At 44.1% G+C, this 23,130-nt stretch overlaps 1 protein-coding gene across 1 annotated transcript in view; it reads right to left on the minus strand.

Annotated features, from left to right (window-relative positions):
* Positions 1 to 23,130, minus strand: part of AGBL1 (AGBL carboxypeptidase 1) — a 527,687-nt gene that overhangs the window by 447,997 nt on the left and 56,560 nt on the right. The window contains exons 2-4 of the mRNA XM_059180043.1: positions 6,369 to 6,432; positions 4,607 to 4,753; positions 1,822 to 1,953 (exon numbers count right to left, since the gene is read on the minus strand). Coding sequence (XP_059036026.1) covers positions 1,822 to 1,953; positions 4,607 to 4,753; positions 6,369 to 6,432 — 343 coding nt within the window. The remainder of the gene's footprint in view (positions 1 to 1,821; positions 1,954 to 4,606; positions 4,754 to 6,368; positions 6,433 to 23,130) is intronic.

Below are 23,130 nucleotides of genomic sequence, written 5' to 3' on the forward strand. Positions count from 1 at the left end.
ATGTTTAGAAAGCTTTCTGGAACATTCAACAGTGGATAACAATTCACCAAAGAGACAGCGATCAGTCCACAGATTTCGTGAACTCTGCTTGCGTCTCATGTCATTGTATAAAGACTCACGGTATGAATTTTAAAATAACCTTTATAGAAAAATTCACTAGTACAATAAATGTGGTCTTAGACTACGAGACGGATGGCCATCTCCTCATACCTGCAGTTAACTCTCAACATTTTTAGAGCCCCTTGCTAAAAGGAATTCTTCAAAACATCTACAAGCAACAGACTTAATAAGAAAGCTAAGTTATTCAACCTAATTATTCTTTAGGAAACTAAAATGAGATACTTTGAATTTTCCACTGTTGCAAACTCCCAGTGGGGGTGAGCCACCCTCGGGCTGCTTATTAATGACAGTTGTCCTCTACACAAAGCCACAGCTCTGCACTTGGGCTTTCCTTAATTAAAGATGGGTTTGTACAATCTTTTCAGCCTCTCCCATTCTGATCTTCTGGTCAACATATATGAGGGTAGGAGGAGGTTCCTTCCATGAACACGGAGTGAAGGACCCATCTTGTTTTTTCCTGAAAGTACTCTATCATTATGGGTCCTCCGTGGATATTAATGGAATTAACCAATAAAATAGGGCCCCCACTTACTTAGTAGATAGCTAACTAATCTTAGTAGTTCTGAGGATAGTTGGGGGAAAAGTCACTTCCTCATTCCCCTTAGGTGTGCTTTTCCTATCATTTCAAAGGACTACGGTAAAAGAGTAGAACAGGGAAGGGAAACTCTAACTGAGCAGCTACAATGCGACAGACATACCCGTGGAAGTCACCTCACTTATCCCATCTTCCAGGTCAGAGAGCTCTTACAACCACTATAATTTTACAACAGAAGAAATGGAGGTAAACAGGTTAAATGCCCATGCCGCAGGACTCCCAAGGAATGAAATCAATGTCAAACCGAGGTCTTCCTGGTTCTAAGACATGTTTTTCCCACTAGAGAGCATGACATCACTTCTACTGTGCAGGAAAGGGGCTCAGAAATGAGAAATAAAGTCTGTGCTCATTCTATATGGGAAGGGAGGTACAGAATCTACTCTGTTCATAGCAAGTGTCCCCACATGGAGAGTCAACGTGACATCTGAAACTCAGCCCCCAAACGTTTACATAAACTTAAGCAATTTCTTCTCTCTTCCAAGCTTCATTTCCCTCTTCTTGGCTAAAAATGCTAAGTCTAGACACAGGATTATTATGATAATTTGAAATAATCCCAGGCAGGAGATAGCAGGTAAGTATGAACACATGTGCCATGATGCATCTAGTTACCCGGAGGACTACGTTGAGAAGCACAGAGATAAAATGAGGTAAAGATGTTTCGGTAAAGAATGCTGTGATCAACAGGCAACTTCGGAGACACAGTATGGAGATCTGTGATGTGAAGGTCATTCTTAACATCGCCCTATGCCTTGAATAGGACAAGGCTTGAATAAAGCCCTACACTCTCTCCTGTCGTCTTTTTCACCATGTGGTACTAATGGAGAAGCCTAGACTACATGATGTGTGGTTCCCAAGGGCAAACAATACTGGCATCCAACCTCAGTAATGAGCTCAAGAGTTCTACCTGGATGAGGAAGAGACAAAGAAAGAACTTTTTACCTCTACAACCTCCAGAACATGACGCTCCTCATGACCTATTTATCTTGCTGGGACAACATATATCCTACACCCAGACCCTCCTTCCAACCCCAGCCCCTAAATGGTTGCTAGGTGTCCTGGCCCAGGTCTGGAAGCCACCCCAGAAAGCCATAATTTGAGTCACTTACCACTAGAGGCGAACACACGCAGAGCCCAGAGACAGTGAAGGAGGTTCTGGCTGTGGGACAGGTTTTTCCTGGCCAGAATCAATGTCACATCGAGTGCTTCCAATTCCAGGGCCTTCTGTCCAAACTTTTTATCTAGGAACATAAATCAATTATCTTAGTTATGTTCCACACTAATTCGGAGGGCTGTACAATGCATGGAGCACAGGAAGGCGAAGATGGAAAAGGCAAGAGAATGATCGTAGCCAATGTTACTTTTCCCATCTAGTGGAAAATGCTACTAAGTATGTCCCCACTGGAACCAGGGGGGGCCCAGAAGAGCCAAGGCAGGGTATAAATAAAGTCCACTCATTCTTCAAGTAATATTTACACGAGGCCTTGTGGGTTGTATGACTCACACACCCCGTATGTTCGCATGCTTCTGGCTGACCTCAAATGTGAACTACAGTTTAGAAGGGTATAAATTTCTTCCTTTAAGATAGTTCTGGAATATAGGACACTTAAAATACAGAACATCCAAATGCAATGTGTGGAACTTGATTGGCTTCTTCTTTGAACACATCTGTAATTGCCCCACTGGGATACATTTGGAGAAACTGAAATGAGTATAAATTATACATGTATTGTCAATTTTGTTAGATTTGTAATCGTGGTATCAGGATTATGTAGGAAAATGTCTTTTCAAAGAAAGGCACTCAACGTATTAAAGAGCAAAATTCTATCTGTAATTTTCCTGAATTGCTCTCAGACTCACTGAAGGTAGAAATGAGTAAAACAGACAATATCCTAAACCCAGTTTGCCAATATCTACCTCTAGACCAAAGGACACCAGCAAAGAGACGGCAACCAAACTAATACGACCGGAGCCCTTCACTAGCACAGAGGCGTCTCTCGGGCTCCGTTAGGTCAGCCCCCAGCAGCCTGCATGGCAGTGGGGAGGGCTACAATCTGGCGATGGCAGAGGCTGCAGTGATACAATGATGCTGATAGGACTATCCAGGTGCAGAGCTTGGGAATCAGGGCCCTGATGGCCTTGGTCCATCCTGCATCTCTCTCTCTTCTATGAAACCTACATGACTCTAGTTTGTCAGGCCCCCACACTAAGCAGGTGACATCCAACCTCACTTAATCCTTACAGCAAACCCTAAAATTAAGGACTCATACCTCTATTTTGCAGATGAGGGACCAATGGCTCAGAAAGGGTAAGTAACTTACCCAAGCAGCACAGCTAATTAGTGCTGGGGTGAGGCCTGAAACCCAGATTTGACTTCTCGGTTAACACTACTTACAACCAGGGTAGAGATGGTGTCTCTCCAATCTTTCTCTACAGTTCACGTGGCCACTCTCTGCTCTGCTGACTTCTCCTCCTCCTTCTAGTGTCGGCTCACCTGTTACCTCTCTCTGAACACACCATCTTAGAGGAACATCTCCCCTTTTTTTCCTTCCCTCACAACTACTAGCTAATTATCATACTCTGCCTAGCAAATTATTCACTTTCGGCCCTTCCCCACTTGAATGTAAGTTCCGTAAGAGTGGGCCCCTTATCTGTCTTGGTCACCAGTGTTCCCAACGCCTGGCACAGTGCCCAGACATTCCAGGCTAAATATTCAATGAACGGACTGGATTGGTTTTGTTGAGAACATGCTCACGCAGGTGCTGGCCGAGGCCTGGGTCTCCGTCATGACCTGAGGAGTGTGGAATGGACTCAAAGCAGAGATCCAGACAGTGCAAGGTCAGGGCGCCCCTGAGCCCCTGCTCCCTTGTGGCCACTGCTGCCTGCACTGGACAACACAGGTCTACCTTCTGCAGCGCCGGAGCTCTCCCACTGTGACTTACATGAGGCCTCACACAACTGGAGCTTGACTGTTAATGACTAGGTTGCAAGGGCTGCGTGCCTCCTGAGTGTGCGCTAAGAGGTTCTACGGTTTTAGGGAGGAGCTTCAGGGTCTTTTTCTGAGCAAAAAGAAATGGGTATGGAGCCTAAGGAGAAAGAGTTCGAGGCCCCCATCCTCTACTAGGGAAACTCTGGTTCCGTGTGGCTTCTAGTAATAGGCTGAAAATTCACCCCCCAAAATTCGTGTCCACCTGGAACCTCAGAATGCTATCTTCTTTGGAAATGGGGTCTTTGCAGATTTAATTATTTAAAGTGAGATCACAGATTTATGTGGGCCCTGAATCCAGTGACCAATGTCCCTGTAAGAAGAGGAGGACACACAGAAGGACACAGAGTAGGACACCACGTGAAGACGCAGGTAGAAACTGAAGTGACATGTGTACAAGCCAAGAAACTCCAAGGATGACTGGAAACACAGAAGTTAGCAGAGGGGCATGGAGTGGATTCTCCCTTGGAGCCTCCAGAAGGAACCAACCTTGCCAACACCCTCGTTTCAGGCTTTCCGTCCTCCAGAACTGTGAGAGAATGTATTTCTGCTGTTTCGAGCCACCCAGTTTCTGAGAATTTGTTACAGGAGCCCCAGAAAACTCACACACTCATATAATGAACTTCTGTGTAAGAGTCTGCTCATAGAAATTTTCTGTTTATTCTTAAAGTGATTGAGCCCTTCCCCTCTGTCCCCCATCCGCTCCATGCCTCACATAGTCCCTGTCTGCTCGGGGCCTCACCCTGACACTGGACAACAAAATGATGTCTCCTGTGGGGCTGGTCCTGGCTCCGAAGTGTCCAGGACTTCCCTGCACTTCCCCACTAGAGTTTCCTAAATTGCTGTCATGAAAACAACCCCATAAGTGCCTTTTCAGCCACATTTTTAGATGCAGGGGGGGTGGATACCTCGTAGGCCCACTTTGGCCAGCAGTCGGAAGAGGGGCAGCAGGACATCGTAGTCTGGAGAAGCTGACCTGGCTGTGTCCACCAGGGTCTGCAGAAGTGCCTCGCTGCCCCCTTTACTGATCATGTAGCGAATCCTTCGGTCAGTGCCTGAGGGAGAAAGCAGAGGACAGCTAGGCCCCCAAATAATCACCCTCATTTTCTTGGCGCAGAAAGCAGACCCCTCAGACAGAGACAGAGCAAAGATCGGTTTGCCCCAGAAACAATTCGCACCAGAAACCAAAACAGAGTGGTTTCTGAAGGAACTCATGTAAAGCTGTACTTTTAGGGAAGGGACTGGCATGGGGGTGAGACACGGAGAAATAATAGAATATCTAAGCACCTAGGTGTGTCCTCCTGCATAAACTACTTTCCTGAGAACCAACGGAGTCTCAGTATATGCATGTGTTCTTGTGTGTGTGGCTTCCGTGGAATCATATCTTTAATAGAAAAGGGAATATCAGTATCCCTCTGGTGTAGGCTTGAGTCCTCTGTAATGAGGATCCGGGTGACAGTTTGCCTGAAATAATTTAATTGGTGATGTTACAGCTTTATGGTGCTGGTTTCCAGCAACTGACAAGAGGAATATAGGGAAACAGCTGGAGTGCTTCTTTAAGAAACAGACAGCCAGTCATCCACGTCGGGAATTTTGAAAAGGGACTGGAGCTAGGATCAGGTATATTGGTCTTTCTACCTAAGACTAGTCGTCAACAGGGATCTCCCCCACCTTGCCCCAGGACAAGCTCAAAAGCAGGGATTACGTTTCAACTTGGAAGGGGACCCCCGTGGTTGTCCACACACCATGCATGGTTGACACATGTCTACGAAAGAAGCGGGATCAGCTCCTATAGCAGAAGGGCAACTGCAAGGTTTCAGTGCACGGGTTCCAGGCACCTGGGCAAAGTGAAGGAGTCCCCATCCCACAAGATAAGAGACTTCCATCTCCACAGGGTACCACACTCAGAAGGCTGTAGGGAAAGGCTGTAGGGAAGTCACCCTGCCATCGGAGGGCAGCACAGCCTATGGGAAAACCTCACTGGGAAGGGCCCCTCCCTCCTGGAACTAAAGCCCGATGCACCTGGACTGGGGAGGGACGTTCCTTTTGGTCCCGCCCTTGGGTGTGCAGATTTCTTCCTAATGCAAAGTGGCAGGCATCTGTAGCAATGAAACCCGAGTGAGTGCTGAAATGTCTGAGAGGGTCTTTTTTCCAGAACCCTCACACTGAAGTGAGCTAGCAGAGGCATGCCCCAGTTAACCAGCTGATTCCAGTGTGGTCAACTCTGTCATCGTTTCTCTGAAAACTTAATAGCTCACCACACCGCGAAGTCGAGCTCCTGCCTCATATTCCCATCTGCACTTGACATAGGTTAGGAAGCTGCCAATACCTGACTCTCTAAGTGGGCGGAGGGAGTGGAGTAGAGGAAGGGGTGGGGTAGAGTCATGAGGGCTGGTGCCCTCCAAGGACAGCCACAGGCCCCTGGAGGACCTTGGGTTAACCACAGATGAGACACCATAGAATAACCACCCGGAGCAGAATTTCCTCCTACGTTTGGGTCACCATGGGGTGGGGGACAAGATTAAAGAGCCTGACTAAGGTACAACCAGCCCACTCTGGGGGCAGTTGATTATCTCTGACAGAAAACGTGACCTGGAGCACCGCCACCCGCAAACCACACAGAATCCAGGAGACACCACAGCCACAGGCCCCCCACCTCCTCCCACTCACCAACAGAAAGCAGCTCTCCGAGGACCTGGAGGATGGTCAGGATGGACTCCTTGTCAGAGGACCTCTGCAATGAAAACGCAGGCACCATCATCATGAAGGAACATACAAGGAGAGACACGGTGTGGTCACGGACGCCCATGGACCTGGCAGGGCTGTGCTCCCTTCTGTTGAGAGACACTTGGCGGCAGTGAGAAACAGCTGAAGGGATGTTCCTTCAATGGTGGCCATGAGGGGACTCACAGAGACAAGAGTCCCAGGGGCTCTGCCTCCGTATTTAGCCTGCAGGACCCCTTTTTGGGGGGCCCATTTTGTAGTAACATCAGCACGATGGGCAAGAGAATAAGCAACACATGTCGCTCCTATATGGCATTTAAGAAACAAAACCAAGGAAGAAAGGGGGAAAGGAGACCAACCAAAAAACAGACTTTCAACTATAAAGAACAAACTGATGACTGGAGGGGAGGTGGGTAGGGGCATAGGGGAAACAGGTGAAGGGGATGAAGACACACTTATCCTGATGAGCCCCGAGTGACGTAGAGAATTGCTGAATCCCTACAGGGTACACCTGAAACTAATAGAACACTGTATGTTAGCTATACTAGAATTAAAATTTGCAAAAAGAAAAAAGAAAAGAATGTGTTTCTTAAACAACAACAAAAAAAAGGGGGGGGGGGAAGAAGCATCAATACTTTTGGCAGAGATAGCAAATGAGAAGGGGTTTTGCCTGCCAAGCTGGCGAAGCAGGCTTAGATTGCTTTGAAATACAGGGCAGAGAGCAGGAACAGAGATCCACGAAAATGTTCCGAGGGAAAGGCATCTCTGAATGGTAAGGATGAATACTCATTTTCTCAAGAGAAACCTAAGGTAGTACCAAATCTCACCACTTCCACGCCCTGGTAACCATCATTCTACTCTGTTTTTTTCTACATTGCACACTTAAGTGATATCCTATAGCATTCGTCTTCCCCTGGGTGACTTATCTCACACAGCATGGTGTCCTCAAGGTCCATCCATGTTGCTGCAAATGGGAGGACTTTCTTTCTCATGGCTGAATAATATTCTGAAGTGTGTGTGCATGGGTGTGTGCGTGTATTGGACTTTATGGCTCCTTTATGGTTCAGTGTGGTAGCATTCTGCGAAACACTTTCCCTAGAACAAACTGTGTTCCAGGTGCTAGGATCACAGATGTACACAAAACTTTGTCCCTTCTCTAAAGATTGGTATCACTATCCATTCTTCCATTGATGGACACTTCGGTTGCTTCCATGTCTTGGCTATCATTAAACCTGCTGCAGTGAACATGGGTGTGCACAGGTATCTCACCAAGAGTCTGATTTCAATTCTTTTTTATAAATACCTAGGAATCCTATCTTTTATACTACTCAAGAACATTATCTTGAAATGGCTCAAAGATTCAAATGTAGGACCTGAATCCACAAAACTCCTAGGGGAAACACACACACACACACACACACACACACACACGGGGGAAAAAAGCCCTGACATGGGTTTTGGCGATGATTTCTGGGGTAAGAAACTGGAACAAAACCTAAAATAAACAATTGGGACCATATTACACTAAAGAAAGAGCTTCCGCACAGCAAAAAAAACAATCAATAAATTGAAAAGGCAACATGGGAGAAAATACTCTCAAAGCAAATATCTGATAAGGGACTGATATCCAAAATATATATTAAAAAATTAATACAACTCAATAGCAGAAAAACAAATAATCCAATATTAAAATGAGCAAAAGACCCGAACAGACATTTTTCCAAAGAAGACGTACAGATGGCTGATACGTACATGAAAAAATGCTCAAGATCACTCATCATCAGGAAAATACAAATCAAAACACAGTGAGAAACCACCTCAGACCTACAACAATGGTTTTTATCAAAAGACCAGAGATAACAAATGTTGGCAAGAATGTGGAAAAAAAGGAGCCCTATATGCTATATTTTTTAGGTAGGTTATTTAAGGCAAAGCTTTAATCTTCACATTAGTCTCAGGTTCCCCCATCTACTTCAAAGACCTTAATAACTCCCCCTTACATGTAGGATAAAGACAGAGCTCCTTAATAGGGTTCCCAAAGCTCCTCATGGCCCTGTCCCACTTACCTCTCCAGCTTTGTTATTCATTACTACACCCCTGCATATGCTTTGACAATGTGGAACTACTCGTTTTCTGCTCAGCCACATAGGTCTTGCCCCTGTACCTATGATCACACTGTTCCCTCTTCCTGAAGCCTGGTCAATGCCAGTTTTCCCCCATGTATACCAATGTCTTTCTATAGGATTCCAACCCCCCCCCCCCCGCCCCTGCAGGCTGGGTCTGGGTCTCTCTGCTCCCCACATCACTCTGGGCTACTTCTGACAGCGCACTCACCACATGGTACTTAGGCATGCTTCCCACTCTACTCCCACTCCATATTAAAATATAATCTCTAGAAAAGGGACCAAAGTTTGTGCCTATCTGTATTCCCAGCACCTGCAACTGAGGCTGTTGCAGGGAAAGTGTGCAATGTTTTTCAGATGGCAAACAAACTGAACCGTAAAGGAGCCATCAAGTCCAATACCACACCCCAAGGCAGAGCGGTGCTTACACTTTCTCCAATCCTGGGCTTATTACTTCCAGGAACTCACACTTCAACGGCACAGCCAAGACCAGGACTGGGACGTGGCAAATGAAGCCCCAGCTTGGGTGCAGATTTTTAACTTAAAAATGCAGTCATCAGGATAAATGATATTTTAATGCTCTATTTTTTACAAATGAAAATCAATGCAAAAAAAAAAATTCATAATGATTAAAGAGCAGACTGGGTGACTTGGTTGTGTGCCTGCCTTCAATCAGGTCATGATCCCAGCGACCTGGGATCAAGCCCCGGTTTGGGCTCCCTGCTCAGCAGAGAATGTGCTTCTCCCTCTGCCTCTCCCCACACTGCTCGAGCGCTCTCTCTCAAATAAATAAAATTGTATTTTTAAAAAATCTGTAATGAGCTTAAAATAGCAATATTTAACTCTTTAACTCCTTTTTAGGTGTGATGAGACATCTGAGACTTGGTAGCTACACGTCCCCAGGAAAAGACTTGGGTTTGCTCTGCCATCTCCACTGAGCGCTGTGGCTTAAGGAGGACAGTCTCAGCAGGCACTGGGCTGACATCTCCCATCACATGAGTGCCACCCTCCAGCACATGTCATCTATACATGCGCACAATGTCAGTGCTCCCTGCCCCTCCAGAGTCTACCCAGGCCTGGGAACACAAACCAAGAAGCAACAGAGCCATCATTCTGGGGAGTTTGCTGGTCTTTGATTCTGGTACAAATTCCAATGTGTGTTTGCTTGGGAACAGGTGTCCCTACACCAAAAAACCATGCTTCAGATGCCAGTGTGTGTCCTAGGATTAAACTCAATTCAGACACTATGTACCCGGAGACAGCATAGATTCCACAGGCCAAGGGTTCAGTCCCACAACCCTGCTGGCTGCTTTAGACTCCAGCCTCAACGTCCAGGTTGTCACTGTACAGCTGGCCCTTGAACAACACGAGTTTGAGTGCACAGGCCCACTCGCATGGGGATTTTTTTTCCCATAAATACAGTAATGTGCTAAAAATGTATTTTCCCTTATTATTTTAAAGGAACTTTCTCTACCTGACTTTAAGAATACAGCACATCATACAGGTAACACACGGGATATGTGTTAATCGACTGTTCACATCATCAGTACCGCTTCTAGTCAACCCTAGTCTATTTCTTAGTTAAAGTTTTGGGGGAGACAAAAGTTATACGAGGATTTTTGACTGCGTGGGGAGTCAGTGCCCACGTTGTTCAGGGTCAACTATACTTCTGAGCCACCGGCTACAAATTCAAGATTCCCTCCTCAGGTGCCGCTTACTCGCTAGAGCAGCTCACAGAACTCAGAGAAACATTTTACTTACTAAGTTACCAGTTTGTTATAAAAAGGTTGTAACTCAGGAACAGCTGGGAGCTCCCGCATTCTCCCGAAGCATCTCCGCCTGGTCACATGTAGCCTTAAAAATAAAACTGCCAGTTATTTTACCAGCAAAATCGGGTTTGCTTGGGAGTAACCCACATGCACGTTCCTGCAAAAGTACAACCACGTCCTGGGAAGGAAGCGGCGCGGGGCTCTTTTATAGAGGGAAGGTGGGCAGGGCCACTACAAGCGAAAGAGCCATTGGAGTAAAGTGGGAGTTCAAATTATAGGGGCTTTTGATTGGCTGAGTTGTGGCGGTCCCTCATTGGCTGGGCTGTTGCCAGGGCAAGAAGGAAAATTTTCTTCCTCCTGCTGGGATAGTAAAGTAAAATGTATCTCCCTAGGAGGCAAGTTTCTTCCTGTTGGGTCTGCAGTTGACAACCCGTAGGGCAAGGGAGCTCCCCGGGCTCGCCCCTCCACTGCATTGTAAACGGGCTTACTTTTGTTAATTTTTACTCCACCGAGCTAGGAGTTTTCTGAACACTGTTGTTTTGGGGTTTTACATGTATTAATTTTTTTTTTTTTTTAAAGCGGGTAGGTACCTGGCAGGCTCAATCGGTAGAGCATGAGATTCTTGATCTCAGGGTTGTGAGTTGAAGCCCCACATTGTGTGTAGAGATTACTTAAAAATAAAATCTTTAGCCCTTCCGGTCAAGATGGCGGAGAAGTAGCAACCTGAGACTGCTTCAGCTAGCCGGAGATCAGCTAGATAGCTTATCTAAAGATTTCAAACACCTGAAAATCCATCGGCAGATCGAAGAGAAGAAGAACAGCAATTCTGGAAACAGAAAATCAACCACTTTCTGAAAGGTAGGACCGGCGGAGAAGTGAATCCAAAGCGACGGAAAGATAGACCCCGGGGGGAGGGGCCGGCTCCCGGCAAGCGGCGGAGCAACCACGCACAAAATCAGGAATTTTAAAAGTCTGTTCCGCTGAGGGACATCGCTCCAGAGGCTAAACCGGGGCGAAGCCCACGCGGGGTCAGCGTGGCCTCAGGTCCCGCAGGGTCACAGAAGGATCGGGGGTGTCTGAGTGTCGCAGAGCTTGTGGGTATTGGAACGGGAAAGCCGGCTGCAGAGACAGAGCCGACAGTAAGCTCGCAGCTCCGTGTTACCTTGAACCGGTCACAGGCTCGGTGAGCTCGGAGCGTGGCCGGAGGTCAGGCAGACGGGAGTAACTGGGCGCTGTTCTCTGAGGGCGCACTGAGGAGTGGGGCCCTGGGCTCTCGGCTCCTCCGGCCCGAGACCAGGAGGCCGCCATTTGTATTCCCGTCCTCCGGAACTCTACGGAAAGCGCTCAGGGAACGAAAGCTCCTGAAAGCAAACCCGAGCGGATTACTCACCCCGGCCCCGGGTAAGGGCGGTGTAATTCCGCCTGGGGCAAAGACATTTGAGAATCACTACAACAGGCCCCTCCCCCAGAAGATCAACAAGAAATCCAGCCGAGACCAAGTTCACCTACCAAGGAGTGCGGTTTCAATACCAAGGAGAGCAGCAGAATTCCAGAGGAGGAGAAAGCCAAGCACGGAACTCATGGCTTTTTTCCTGTGATTTTTTTTAGTCTTACAGTTAATTTAATTTTTTCTTTTTCATTTGTTTTTTTCTTCTCGCCTTTGGGTAAAATTTTTTTTTAACTGTTACCTTTTTCTTTTTTAACGATTTTTTACTAGTTTATCTAATATATATATTTTTTCTTTTTTACATTTTTCTTAGGTGTTTTCTTTTTTAAAAAATTCTTTCCTTTTCTTTTCTTTTTTTTTCTTTTTCTTTTTTCTTTTTTTTTTTTTTCTTTCTTCCTTTTTGAACCTCTTTTTATCCCCTTTCTCCCCACTCACGATTTTGGATCTCTTCTAATTTGGTTAAAGCATATTTTCCTGGTGTTGTTGCCACCCTTTTAGTATTTTACTTGCCCCTTCATTTACTCTTATCTGGACAAAATGACAAGACGTAAAAATTCAACACAAAAAAAAGAACAAGAGGCAGTACCGAAGGCTAGGGACCTAATCAATACAGACATCGGTAATATGTCAGATCTAGAGTTCAGAATGACAATTCTCAAGGTTCTAGCCGGGCTCAAAAAAAGGCATGGAAGATATTAGAGAAACCCTCTCGAGAGATATAAAAGCCCTTTCTGGAGAAATAAAAGAACTAAAATCTAACCAAGTTGAAATCAAAAAAGCTATTAATGAGGTGCAATCAAAAATGGAGGCTCTCACTGCTAGGATAAATGAGGCAGAAGAAAGAATTAGTGATATAGAAGACCAAATGACAGAGAATAAAGAAGCTGAGCAAAAGAGAGACAAACAGCTACTGGACCATGAGGGGAGAATTCGAGAGATAAGTGACACCATAAGACGAAACAACATTAGAATAATTGGGATTCCAGAAGAAGAAGAAAGAGAGAGGGGAGCAGAAGGTATACTGGAGAGAATTATTGGGGAGAATTTCCCCAACATGGCAAAGGGAATGAGCATCAAAATTCAGGAGGTTCAGAGAATGCCCCTCAAAATCAATAAGAATAGGCCCACACCCCGTCACCTAATAGTAAAATTTACAAGTCTCAGTGACAAAGAGAAAATCCTGAAAGCAGCCCGGGAAAAGAGGTCTGTAACATACAATGGTAAAAATATTAGATTGGCAGCTGACTTATCCACAGAGACCTGGCAGGCCAGAAAGAGCTGGCATGATATTTTCAGAGCACTAAACGAGAAAAACATGCAGCCAAGAATACTATATCCAGCTAGGCTATCATTGAAAATAGAAGGAGAGATTAAAAGCTTCCAGGACAAACAAAAACTGAAAGACTTTGCAAATACCAAACCAGCTCTACAGGAAATATTGAAAGGGGACCTCTAAGCAAAGAGAGAGCCTACAAGTGGTAGATCAGAAAGGAACAGAGACCATATACAGTAACAGTCACCTTACAGGCAATACAATGGCACTAAATTCATATCTCTCAATAGTTACCCTGAATGTGAATGGGCTAAATGCCCCTGTCAAAAGACACAGGGTATCAGAATGGATAAAAAAACAAAACCCATCTATATGTTGCCTCCAAGAAACTCATTTTAAGCCCGAAGACACCTCCAGATTTAAAGTGAGGGGGTGGAAAAGAATTTACCATGCTAATGGACATCAGAAGAAAGCAGGAGTGGCAATCCTTATATCAGATCAATTAGATTTTAAGCCAAAGACTGTAATAAGAGATGAGGAAGGACACTATATCATACTCAAAGGGTCTGTTCAACAAGAAGATTTAACAATTTTAAATATCTATGCCCCCAACGTGGGAGCAGCCAACTATATAAACCAATTAATAACAAAATCAAAGAAACACATCAACAATAATACAATAATAGTAGGGGACTTTAACACTCCCCTCACTGAAATGGACAGGTCATCCAAGCAAAAGATCAGCAAGGAAATAAAGGCCTTAAACGACACACTGGACCAGATGGACATCACGGATATATTCAGAATATTTCATCCCAAAGCAACAGAATACACATTCTTCTCTAGTGCACATGGAACATTCTCCAGAATAGATCACATCCTCGGTCCTAAATCAGGACTCAACCGGTATCAAAAGATTGGGATCATTCCCTGCATATTTTCAGATCACAATGCTCTAAAGCTAGAACTCAACCACAAAAGGAAGTTTGGAAAGAACCCAAATACATGGAGACTAAATAGTATCCTTCTAAAGAATGAATGGGTCAACCGGGAAATTAAAGAAGAATTGAAAAAAATCATGGAAACAAATGATAATGAAAATACAACGGTTCAAAATCTGTGGGATACAACAAAGGCAGTCCTAAGAGGAAAATATATAGCGGTACAAGCCTTTCTCAAGAAACAAGAAAGGTCTCAGGTACACAACCTAACCCTACACCTAAAGGAGCTGGAGAAAGAACAAGAAAGAAACCCTAAGCCCAGCAGGAGAAGAGAAATCATAAAGATCAGAGCAGAAATCAATGAAATAGAAACCAAAAAAACAATAGAACAAATCAACGAAACTAGGAGCTGGTTCTTTGAAAGAATTAATAAAATTGATAAACCCCTGGCCCGACTTATCAAAAAGAAAAGAGAAAGGACCCAAATAAATAAAATCATGAATGAAAGAGGAGAGATCACAACTAACACCAAAGAAATACAAACTATTATAAGTACATACTATGAGCAACTCTACGGCAATAAATTTGACAATCTGGAAGAAATGGATGCATTCCTAGAAACATATAAACTACCACAACTGAACCAGGAAGAAATAGAAAGCCTCAACAGACCCATAACCAGTAAGGAGATTGAAACAGTCATTAAAAATCTCCAAACAAACAAAAGCCCAGGGCCAGACGGCTTCCCGGGGGAATTCTACCAAACATTTAAAGAAGAACTAATTCCTATTCTCCTGAAACTGTTCCAAAAAATAGAAATGGAAGGAAAACTTCCAAACTCATTTTATGAGGCCAGCATCACCTTGATCCCAAAACCAGACAAGGATCCCACCAAAAAAGAGAGCTATAGACCGATATCCTTGATGAACACAGATGCGAAAATACTCAACAAAATACTAGCCAATAGGATTCAACAGTACATTAAAAAGATCATTCACCACGACCAAGTGGGATTTATTCCAGGGCTGCAAGGTTGGTTCAACATCCGCAAATCAGTCAATGTGATACAACACATCAATAAAAGAAAGAACAAGAACCATATGATACTCTCAATAGATGCTGAAAAAGCATTTGACAAAGTACAGCATCCCTTCCTGATCAAAACTCTTCAAAGTGTAGGGATAGAGGGCACATACCTCAATATCATCAAAGCCATCTATGAAAAACCCACCGCAAATATCATTTTCAATGGAGAAAAACTGAAAGCTTTTCCACTAAGGTCAGGAACACGGCAAGGATGTCCATTATCACCACTGCTATTCAACATTGTACTAGAGGTCCTAGCCTCAGCAATCAGACAACAAAAGGAAATTAAAGGCATCCAAATTGGCAAAGAAGAAGTCAAATTATCACTCTTCGCAGATGATATGATACTATATGTGGAAAACCCAAAAGACTCCACTCCAAAACTGCTAGAACTTATACAGGAATTCAGTAAAGTGTCAGGATATAAAATCAATGCACAGAAATCAATTGCATTTCTCTACACCAACAGCAAGACAGAAGAAAGAGATATTAAGGAGTCAATCCCTTTTACAATTGCATCCAAAACCATAAGATACCTAGGAATAAACCTAACCAAAGAGACACAGAATCTATACTCAGAAAACTATAAAGTACTCATGAAAGAAATTGAGGAAGACACAAAGAAATGGAAAAATGTTCCATGCTCCTGGATTGGAAGAATAAATATTGTGAAAATGTCTATGCTACCTAAAGCAATCTACACATTTAATGCAATTCCTATCAAAGTACCATCCATCTTTTTCAAAGAAATGGAACAAATAATGCTAAAATTTATATGGAACCAGAAAAGACCTCGAATAGCCAAAGGGATATTGAAAAAGAAAGCCAACGTTGGTGGCATCACAATTCCGGATTTCAAGCTCTATTACAAAGCTGTCATCATCAAGACAGCATGGTACTGGCACAAAAACAGACCCATAGATCAATGGAACAGAATAGAGAGCCCAGAAATAGACCCTCAAATCTATGGTCAACTAATCTTCGACAAAGCAGGAAAGAATGTCCAATGGAAAAAAGACAGCCTCTTCAATAAATGGTGCTGGGAAAATTGGACAGCCACATGCAGAAAAATGAAATTGGACCATTTCCTTACACCACACACAAAAATAGACTCAAAATGGATGAAGGACCTCAATGTGCGAAAGGAATCCATCAAAATCCTTGAGGAGAACACGGGCAGCAACCTCTTCGACCTCTGCCGCAGCAACATCTTCCTAGGAACAACGCAAAAGGCAAGGGAAGCAAAGGAAAAAATGAACTATTGGGATTTCATCAAGATCAAAAGCTTTTGCACAGCAAAGGAAACAGTTAACAAAATCAAAAGACAACTGACAGAATGGGAGAAGATATTTGCAAACGACATATCAGATAAAGGACTAGTGTCCAGAATCTATAAAGAACTTAGCAAACTCAACACCCAAAGAACAAATAATCCAATCAAGAAATGGGCAGAGGACATGAACAGACATTTCTGCAAAGAAGACATCCAGATGGCCAACAGACACATGAAAAAGTGCTCCATATCACTCGGCATCAGGGAAATACAAATCAAAACCACAATGAGATATCACCTCACACCAGTCAGAATGGCTAAAATCAACAAGTCAGGAAATGACAGATGCTGGCGAGGATGCGGAGAAAGGGGAACCCTCCTACACTGTTGGTGGGAATGCAAGCTGGTGCAACCACTCTGGAAAACAGCATGGAGGTTCCTCAAAATGTTGAAAATAGAACTGCCCTATGACCCAGCAATTGCACTATTGGGTATTTACCCTAAAGATACAAATGTAGTGATCCAAAGGGGCACATGCACCCGAATGTTTATAGCAGCAATGTCTACAATAGCCAAACTATGGAAAGAACCTAGATGTCCATCAACAGATGAATGGATCAAGAAGATGTGGTATATATACACAATGGAATACTATGCAGCCATCAAAAGAAATTAAATCTTGCCATTTGCGACAACATGGATGGAACTAGAGCGTATCATGCTTAGCGAAATAAGTCAAGCAGAGAAAGACAACTATCATATGATCTCCCTGATATGAGGAAGTGGTGATGCAACATGGGGGCTTAAGTGGGTAGGAGAAGAATAAATGAAACAAGATGGGATTGGGAGGGAGACAAACCATAAGTGACTCTTAATCTCACAAAACAAACTGAGGGTTGCTGGGGGGAGGGGGTTAGGGAGAAGGGGGTGGGATTATGGACATTGGGGAGGGTATGTGCTTTGGTGAGTGCTGTGAAGTGTGTAAACCTGGTGATTCACAGACCTGTACCCCTGGGGATAAAAATATATGTTTATAAAAAATAAAAAATTAATTAAAAAAAAAAGAAAAAAAAATAAAATCTTTAAAATGTGTATATATATTTCTCTTTCATGTTATAACTCACACGATCACAGCAGGACTGCGGCCCTTTGAAAGTGGACCCAAAGGTGGCTCAGGGTAAAAAACTAAGTCCCTGAATGGTTCCTGATAGTCCCTAGTGGTTTTGGATCCACCTCCAGCACCCCCAAAATTGCTCTCCTTTCTAAGAAGAGGCAAGGGGATAAAAAGTAAAAGCCAGGATCTACCATATTATGTAACTTGTAAAATGCTGGATTCATGTGTTAGAATCAGGAGCCAAGAAACGGAACATAAGAGAGGAAACGGGGAGATGAGAAAAAGGAAAAGAGAAAAACTAATACAGTAGAAACTTATTGAAGAGGAATAAAAGATCCAGATTTAATTTCCTTTCATTCAATTATTCATGCACTCATCCCACAAATGTTCACTGAAAACCATCTACGTTCCAGGCACCAGGCTAAAGATGCAAATTGATCAAAATGCAATCTGCCTTCATGGGGTTCCAGGCCTGGCGCACGATCAGGACCTAGGATGGTAAAGACCACAACAAAGAGAAGAGGCTACAGGATCCAGGGAAGGAGCTCTAACCTAGCCAGGTCCGTGAGAGACTACTAAGAGAAGCCAGGCGGAAAGGGGGTGGGAGGGGAGGGTTCCAACTATGTTGTAGCCCTGTGAGCTCAGAGGGAAGCGTGACAGAGTGTGGTGACATCCGGGGATGAAACTGCTTCCATATGACCAGATTGAAGGAGGCAGATGGTGAAGGGAATTGTGAATTCCTGTGGGCAAGAACTAGGTCTTATTCATCTCTGATTCCCCATCTCCAAAGGTGTGATAGATCATCCATATATTGTGTTGAATTAATATCTCAAGCCTAAGAATTGCCTGCCTTATTGCAATGCCCACTAAAACTCTCTGAGAACAAGCATTGTTCTATATGCTTCTATTGTATCTGCCAGCAGGGATATAGAGCTGGGCATGCAGAATATCCTAAATCACCACCCCTAAATTGTTTTGACCTGTGGCCAACACACTTGGCTGCAGATGCCTGAGACATCCCTCTGTAATTGCTTCCAAGAAAACCCCATTTGTAGCAGTGTGCTGATGGAGCACGCTTGTCATACTCTCCCCTGCCCCAGGAAGGGGCCCCGGAGCCTCTCCTCTGAGGCTTTCTCCATTTCATGAGATTGATTAAGAGATGAGTCTAACCCCAGATCTGGATAAGGAAACCTCAATAAACATCTGCTGAGATTCCAAAAAGATCCCCCGCCCCCAGGATTTAAAAAGGTAGAGAGAGAGAGAGACCCTTTTCTTTTCTTTTTCTTTTTTTTTTTAAGATTTTATTCATTTATTTGAGAGAGAGAGCATGAGAGGAGAGGTCATAGGGAAAAGCAGACACCCTGCTGAGATGTGGGACTCGATCCTAGGACTCTAGGATCATGACCCAAGCCAAAGGCAGTTGCTTAACCCACTGAGCCACCCAGGCACCCCCCAAAAAGAGAGAGAACTTTAAAAACAAACGAGGCAGGGGGCGCCTGGGTGCCTCAGTGAGTTAAGCCTCTTCCTTCAGCACAGGTCATGATCCCAGGGTCCTGGGATCCAGCCCCGCATTAGGTTCTCTGCTTGGCAGGGAGCCTGCTTCTCTCTCTTTCTCTCTGCCTACTTGTGATTTCTGTCTGTCAAATAAATAAATAAAACCTTTAAAAGAAAAAAAAGGCAAAAAAAATTCTCTTTCCTGTTTTTGGGTGCTGTCATATAAGGACATGTTGACATTGTGAAGCCACTTGAATCAACTTTATGGAACCCCCTATCTGGGCACTTTCAGATATGTGAAATAATAAATACCTGCCCTTGTAAAAGCCACTGTTAGTTAAGTAGTTCGTTACCGACTTATGATGTGATGGAGCAAAGAAGAAAATTTCACACCTCCACATGCCCTCTTAGCAAATATTATGGTCTTAATAAACAGGAAAGAAATTAATTTCACAAACCCCTGGAAGGCCAGCCGCCCCCATGGAAACGAAGAGACGGTATCATCCTATAGATGTTGCGTTCCTAATGTTCTCACTCAGCCCTGAGCCAGAAGGAATCAGCACAATACTGTTTTTCTTTAAATAAAAATTATGGCTATCGGTGGAGAAAAAAAATGCGATACCAAATCCCAAATGGCATTAATTTATGCACTGCTATATTTACCAATAAATATTTTACACTGTTTAGAAGAATAACACAAAGCCATTATCTCACCCACTGTAATAATAAATGAGCAATTAAAGAAGGCAGGATGTGATGTGCCTCAATTTTCCTTTAATGATCCTTTTAAATGAATCATTGAGTAATCCCCTGTTGTTTAAGACTTTCCTATGAAAACTGGTTCTGCCAAGCTTTCATGGAGAGGCAGGCAGTTGGAAGAACAAACAGTGTCTCTCACAGTCTGTGGGGTTTTGAACTGCAATTTTCTCAAATACTGTTTCGCATTTGTTGCTCCCTTGCTTTGAAATCATCTGCGGCTCCCATTGCTTTCCTCCTGCTGACTCCTCATGATAATATGTAATTAAGACCCTTAACATCACACAGCTTTTGAGGCTCACCTGTGGCGACTCCGTCCCTCCCAGCACTGAGCCTGCTGACCACACAAGACCATGGGCCATGCCCCAAGTCCATCATAGGTACCCTTGACTGCATAACTTTGCTCAGGTTGCTGCCCCCTGCTGGAGGACTAGCTCTTTCCCCTCGGCCTTAGCCCATGAAACCTACTTGGAGCTCAGTTCCAAGCTCCAGTGCCCTTCTTATACAGTTTTCCCAGCTAAGCTGCCTTCCCGGCACCCATTACCCAAAACCGCCATACGTCTGTTCATGTTGGGCACTGCACAACTCCAGGGGGTACCATTCATAAATACTACAACATGATTGGTGCTCCCTTAAGTGATGCAATGTGGTGTCTTAGCTTCTCTGAACTGTTCGCTCTACATTTGTTTTCCCACAACCCATGTTGTACCTACTTTTATGAGAGAATTCTTATTTTTTTAAGATTTTATTTGTTTATTTGACAGAGAGAGATCACAAGCAGGCAGAGAGGCAGGCAGAGAGAGAGGGGGCGGGGGAAGCAGGCTCCCTGCTGAGCAGAGAGCCCAACGCGGGGCTCGATCCCAGGACCCTGGGATCATGACCTGAGCTGAAGGCAGAGGCTTTAACCCACTGAGCCACCCAGGTGCCCCTATGAGAGAATTCTTATTAGACCTTGCTCATTTTCTTACCTCTGATGGTCTGTTGTGGGGTGACAAGCTGAGCCAAAATGTAATGGCTCAAAACAAAAGCCTTTTTATTTATCTCTGTATTTTGGGGGGGGGGGGGGGTTGGGCAGAATTTTCCTAGGGGATTCTTTTATTGTCCATGGTGTCAACCAAGGTCCCTGGTGGTCCTCAGCGGGTAGATGGGCTGGCTGGTCTGAAAGTTCTATGACGGTGACACCTTGGCAGGGATGGTGTCCCCTTGGCAGGTTGGAGAACTGGGCTCACCATGGACTGTTGACCAGAGTACCTACATGTGTCCTTTCCAGCACGACAGGTAATTAGACTTTTTACATGGCAACTAGCTTCCCCCAGAGCAAGGATTCCAGGCTTGGAATCCTGGGGCTTTTGAGGCTGGGGGGAAGCCTCAAAAGTCCAACCACCATCTCTGCTGCATTCTCTTGGTCTGTCAAGTCACCCACCGTTCAAAGCCCGGATTCGAGTAGACAGAGTTAGGCTCCACCTCTGAGCTGGAGGCGTAGTAGAGAATTGAAAACCATTTTTTAATCTTGCACACTCCCTTTAGACTGAGAGCAACTCTGGAGCAAGTATTTTGTCTTGTTCCCCTTGGTATCCTCAGATCCTAGCATGGGATCTTGCAGAGAGTCGACGGTAAATTCTGGAATGGAAGCTTAGTGCGTGATCTGCCAGAGTCTTGCTGTCCTTTTCTAGTCAATGAACGACTCACCTCAAAGTATCCTCCAGTGATAACATTGTTACAGAAGTTAACAAGGTACTCAGTTCAATGTTTCTATCAGCGACTGAACAAATGATCGAACACAGCGGTCCCCACTTTACAGGATCCCCAGTGGGTGCCTGAAACCACGGATAGTAGGAATCCTCTATATGAGAATCCTATCTATCCTACGTGCTTTCTTACACCTACACATCTCTGAGAAATCTTCACTCATGAATTAGGCACAGGAAGAGATTAACAGCAATAACTGATAATAAAACAACAATTATATCGATATATTGTCATAGAACATATGTGACTGTGGTCTCTCTCACACACACACAAAATACCTTATTGTTCTGCACTCACCCCTCCCCTGGGGATGAGGTCAGGGAGTAAAATGCCTATGTGATGGGATGAAGCGAGGTGAATCAGGTAGGCATTGTGACGGTCAGAGTGGGGGTCGTCTCCTGCCAGACCACAGCTGGCCATAGGTAACCGAGAACACGGGAAGCAAAACCACAGATAAGAAGAGACTACTGGGGGCACCTGGGTGACTCAGTCAGTTAAGCATCTGTCTTCCGCTCAGGGCATGATCCCAGTGTCCTGGGATTGAGCCCTGCATCGGGTTCCTTGCTCAGTGAGGAACCTGCTCTTCCCTCTGCTTGCCACTCACCCTGCTTGTACTCTCTGTCTCTCTCTTTCTGGCAAATAAATAAATAATAAAATCTAAAAAAATTAAAAATAATTAAAAAAAAGAGGAGACTAATGTAGGATGCCAATAAATAGAGAACATCAACACTATCACAGGCTTAAAGTGAAGGAAGAAAAGAAGTAGTCCATGCCCCTCTCCCCAATTTTCTCAAGTTCAGGTCCAATTTTACTGACAGTGAAAAAACATCCCCATCCCATTTTGCATAGCACCCCTGGTACCACAGAAGTAGGGTGCTAGCACTCTGCTACTTTCTTTCCACAGGTTGGAAGAAACTGTGAATTCTGAAATTCTTGATCTCTAAAGAATAAGACAAAAAAATCTTCCAAACTCATGAGCCAGGAGCACAGGACACAGCTCATAGCCCAAGAAAACCATATTGCTGAAAATAAATTTGTTCTTCCAGTCATGCAGTGTGAACACTCACTAGTGATGGTCCATTGGTTAACTAAAAGACATTATTAAATTTGGAGTTGGTAATGAATGACGGAAGGGAGCACTAATCACTAACTTCAATTACCAAAAGCGGTTGTAAGACCAAAAGTGGGGACAGGTGGTTCTCTGTTTTTAACCCGAAGGAAATGGACAGAAGCTGCATCATTAGAACTATAGTTTAGACAGAAGGTAAAACTTCCTGTTGAGTCTGAAACAGGTTCAAAAGAGAGAGGTGTTTTAGGAATATGAGCCAAAAGATCTATGAATGAGATGAAATGAGATTTGTTTCAATATTATGGGGGTATTGGTGGAAATAGTGGGGCATATAAAAAGTTTGTCATATAAAAAGAAAAGTTGTCATAGTTACGGAAGCTGAATGATGGGTGACATGGTTTTATAACACAGTGTTACAAAATAAAGTAAAACAAAATAAAATAAAATGGTGGGTAATGTTTTCTGGCTAGAATGTCTTAGATGGAACCTTGAGAATGAACAATCCCATAGTTCTCATTCTTTTCTCATAGTTCTCAGGCCCCAGAATTTGACAAACATCCCAATTAGAAATTGAGTCTTATGTAATTAATTGTTAAGGAAATCACTGATCTTCC

This window comes from Mustela lutreola, chromosome 7 (genome assembly GCF_030435805.1).
Source record: "Mustela lutreola isolate mMusLut2 chromosome 7, mMusLut2.pri, whole genome shotgun sequence".
NCBI lineage: Eukaryota > Metazoa > Chordata > Mammalia > Carnivora > Mustelidae > Mustela > Mustela lutreola.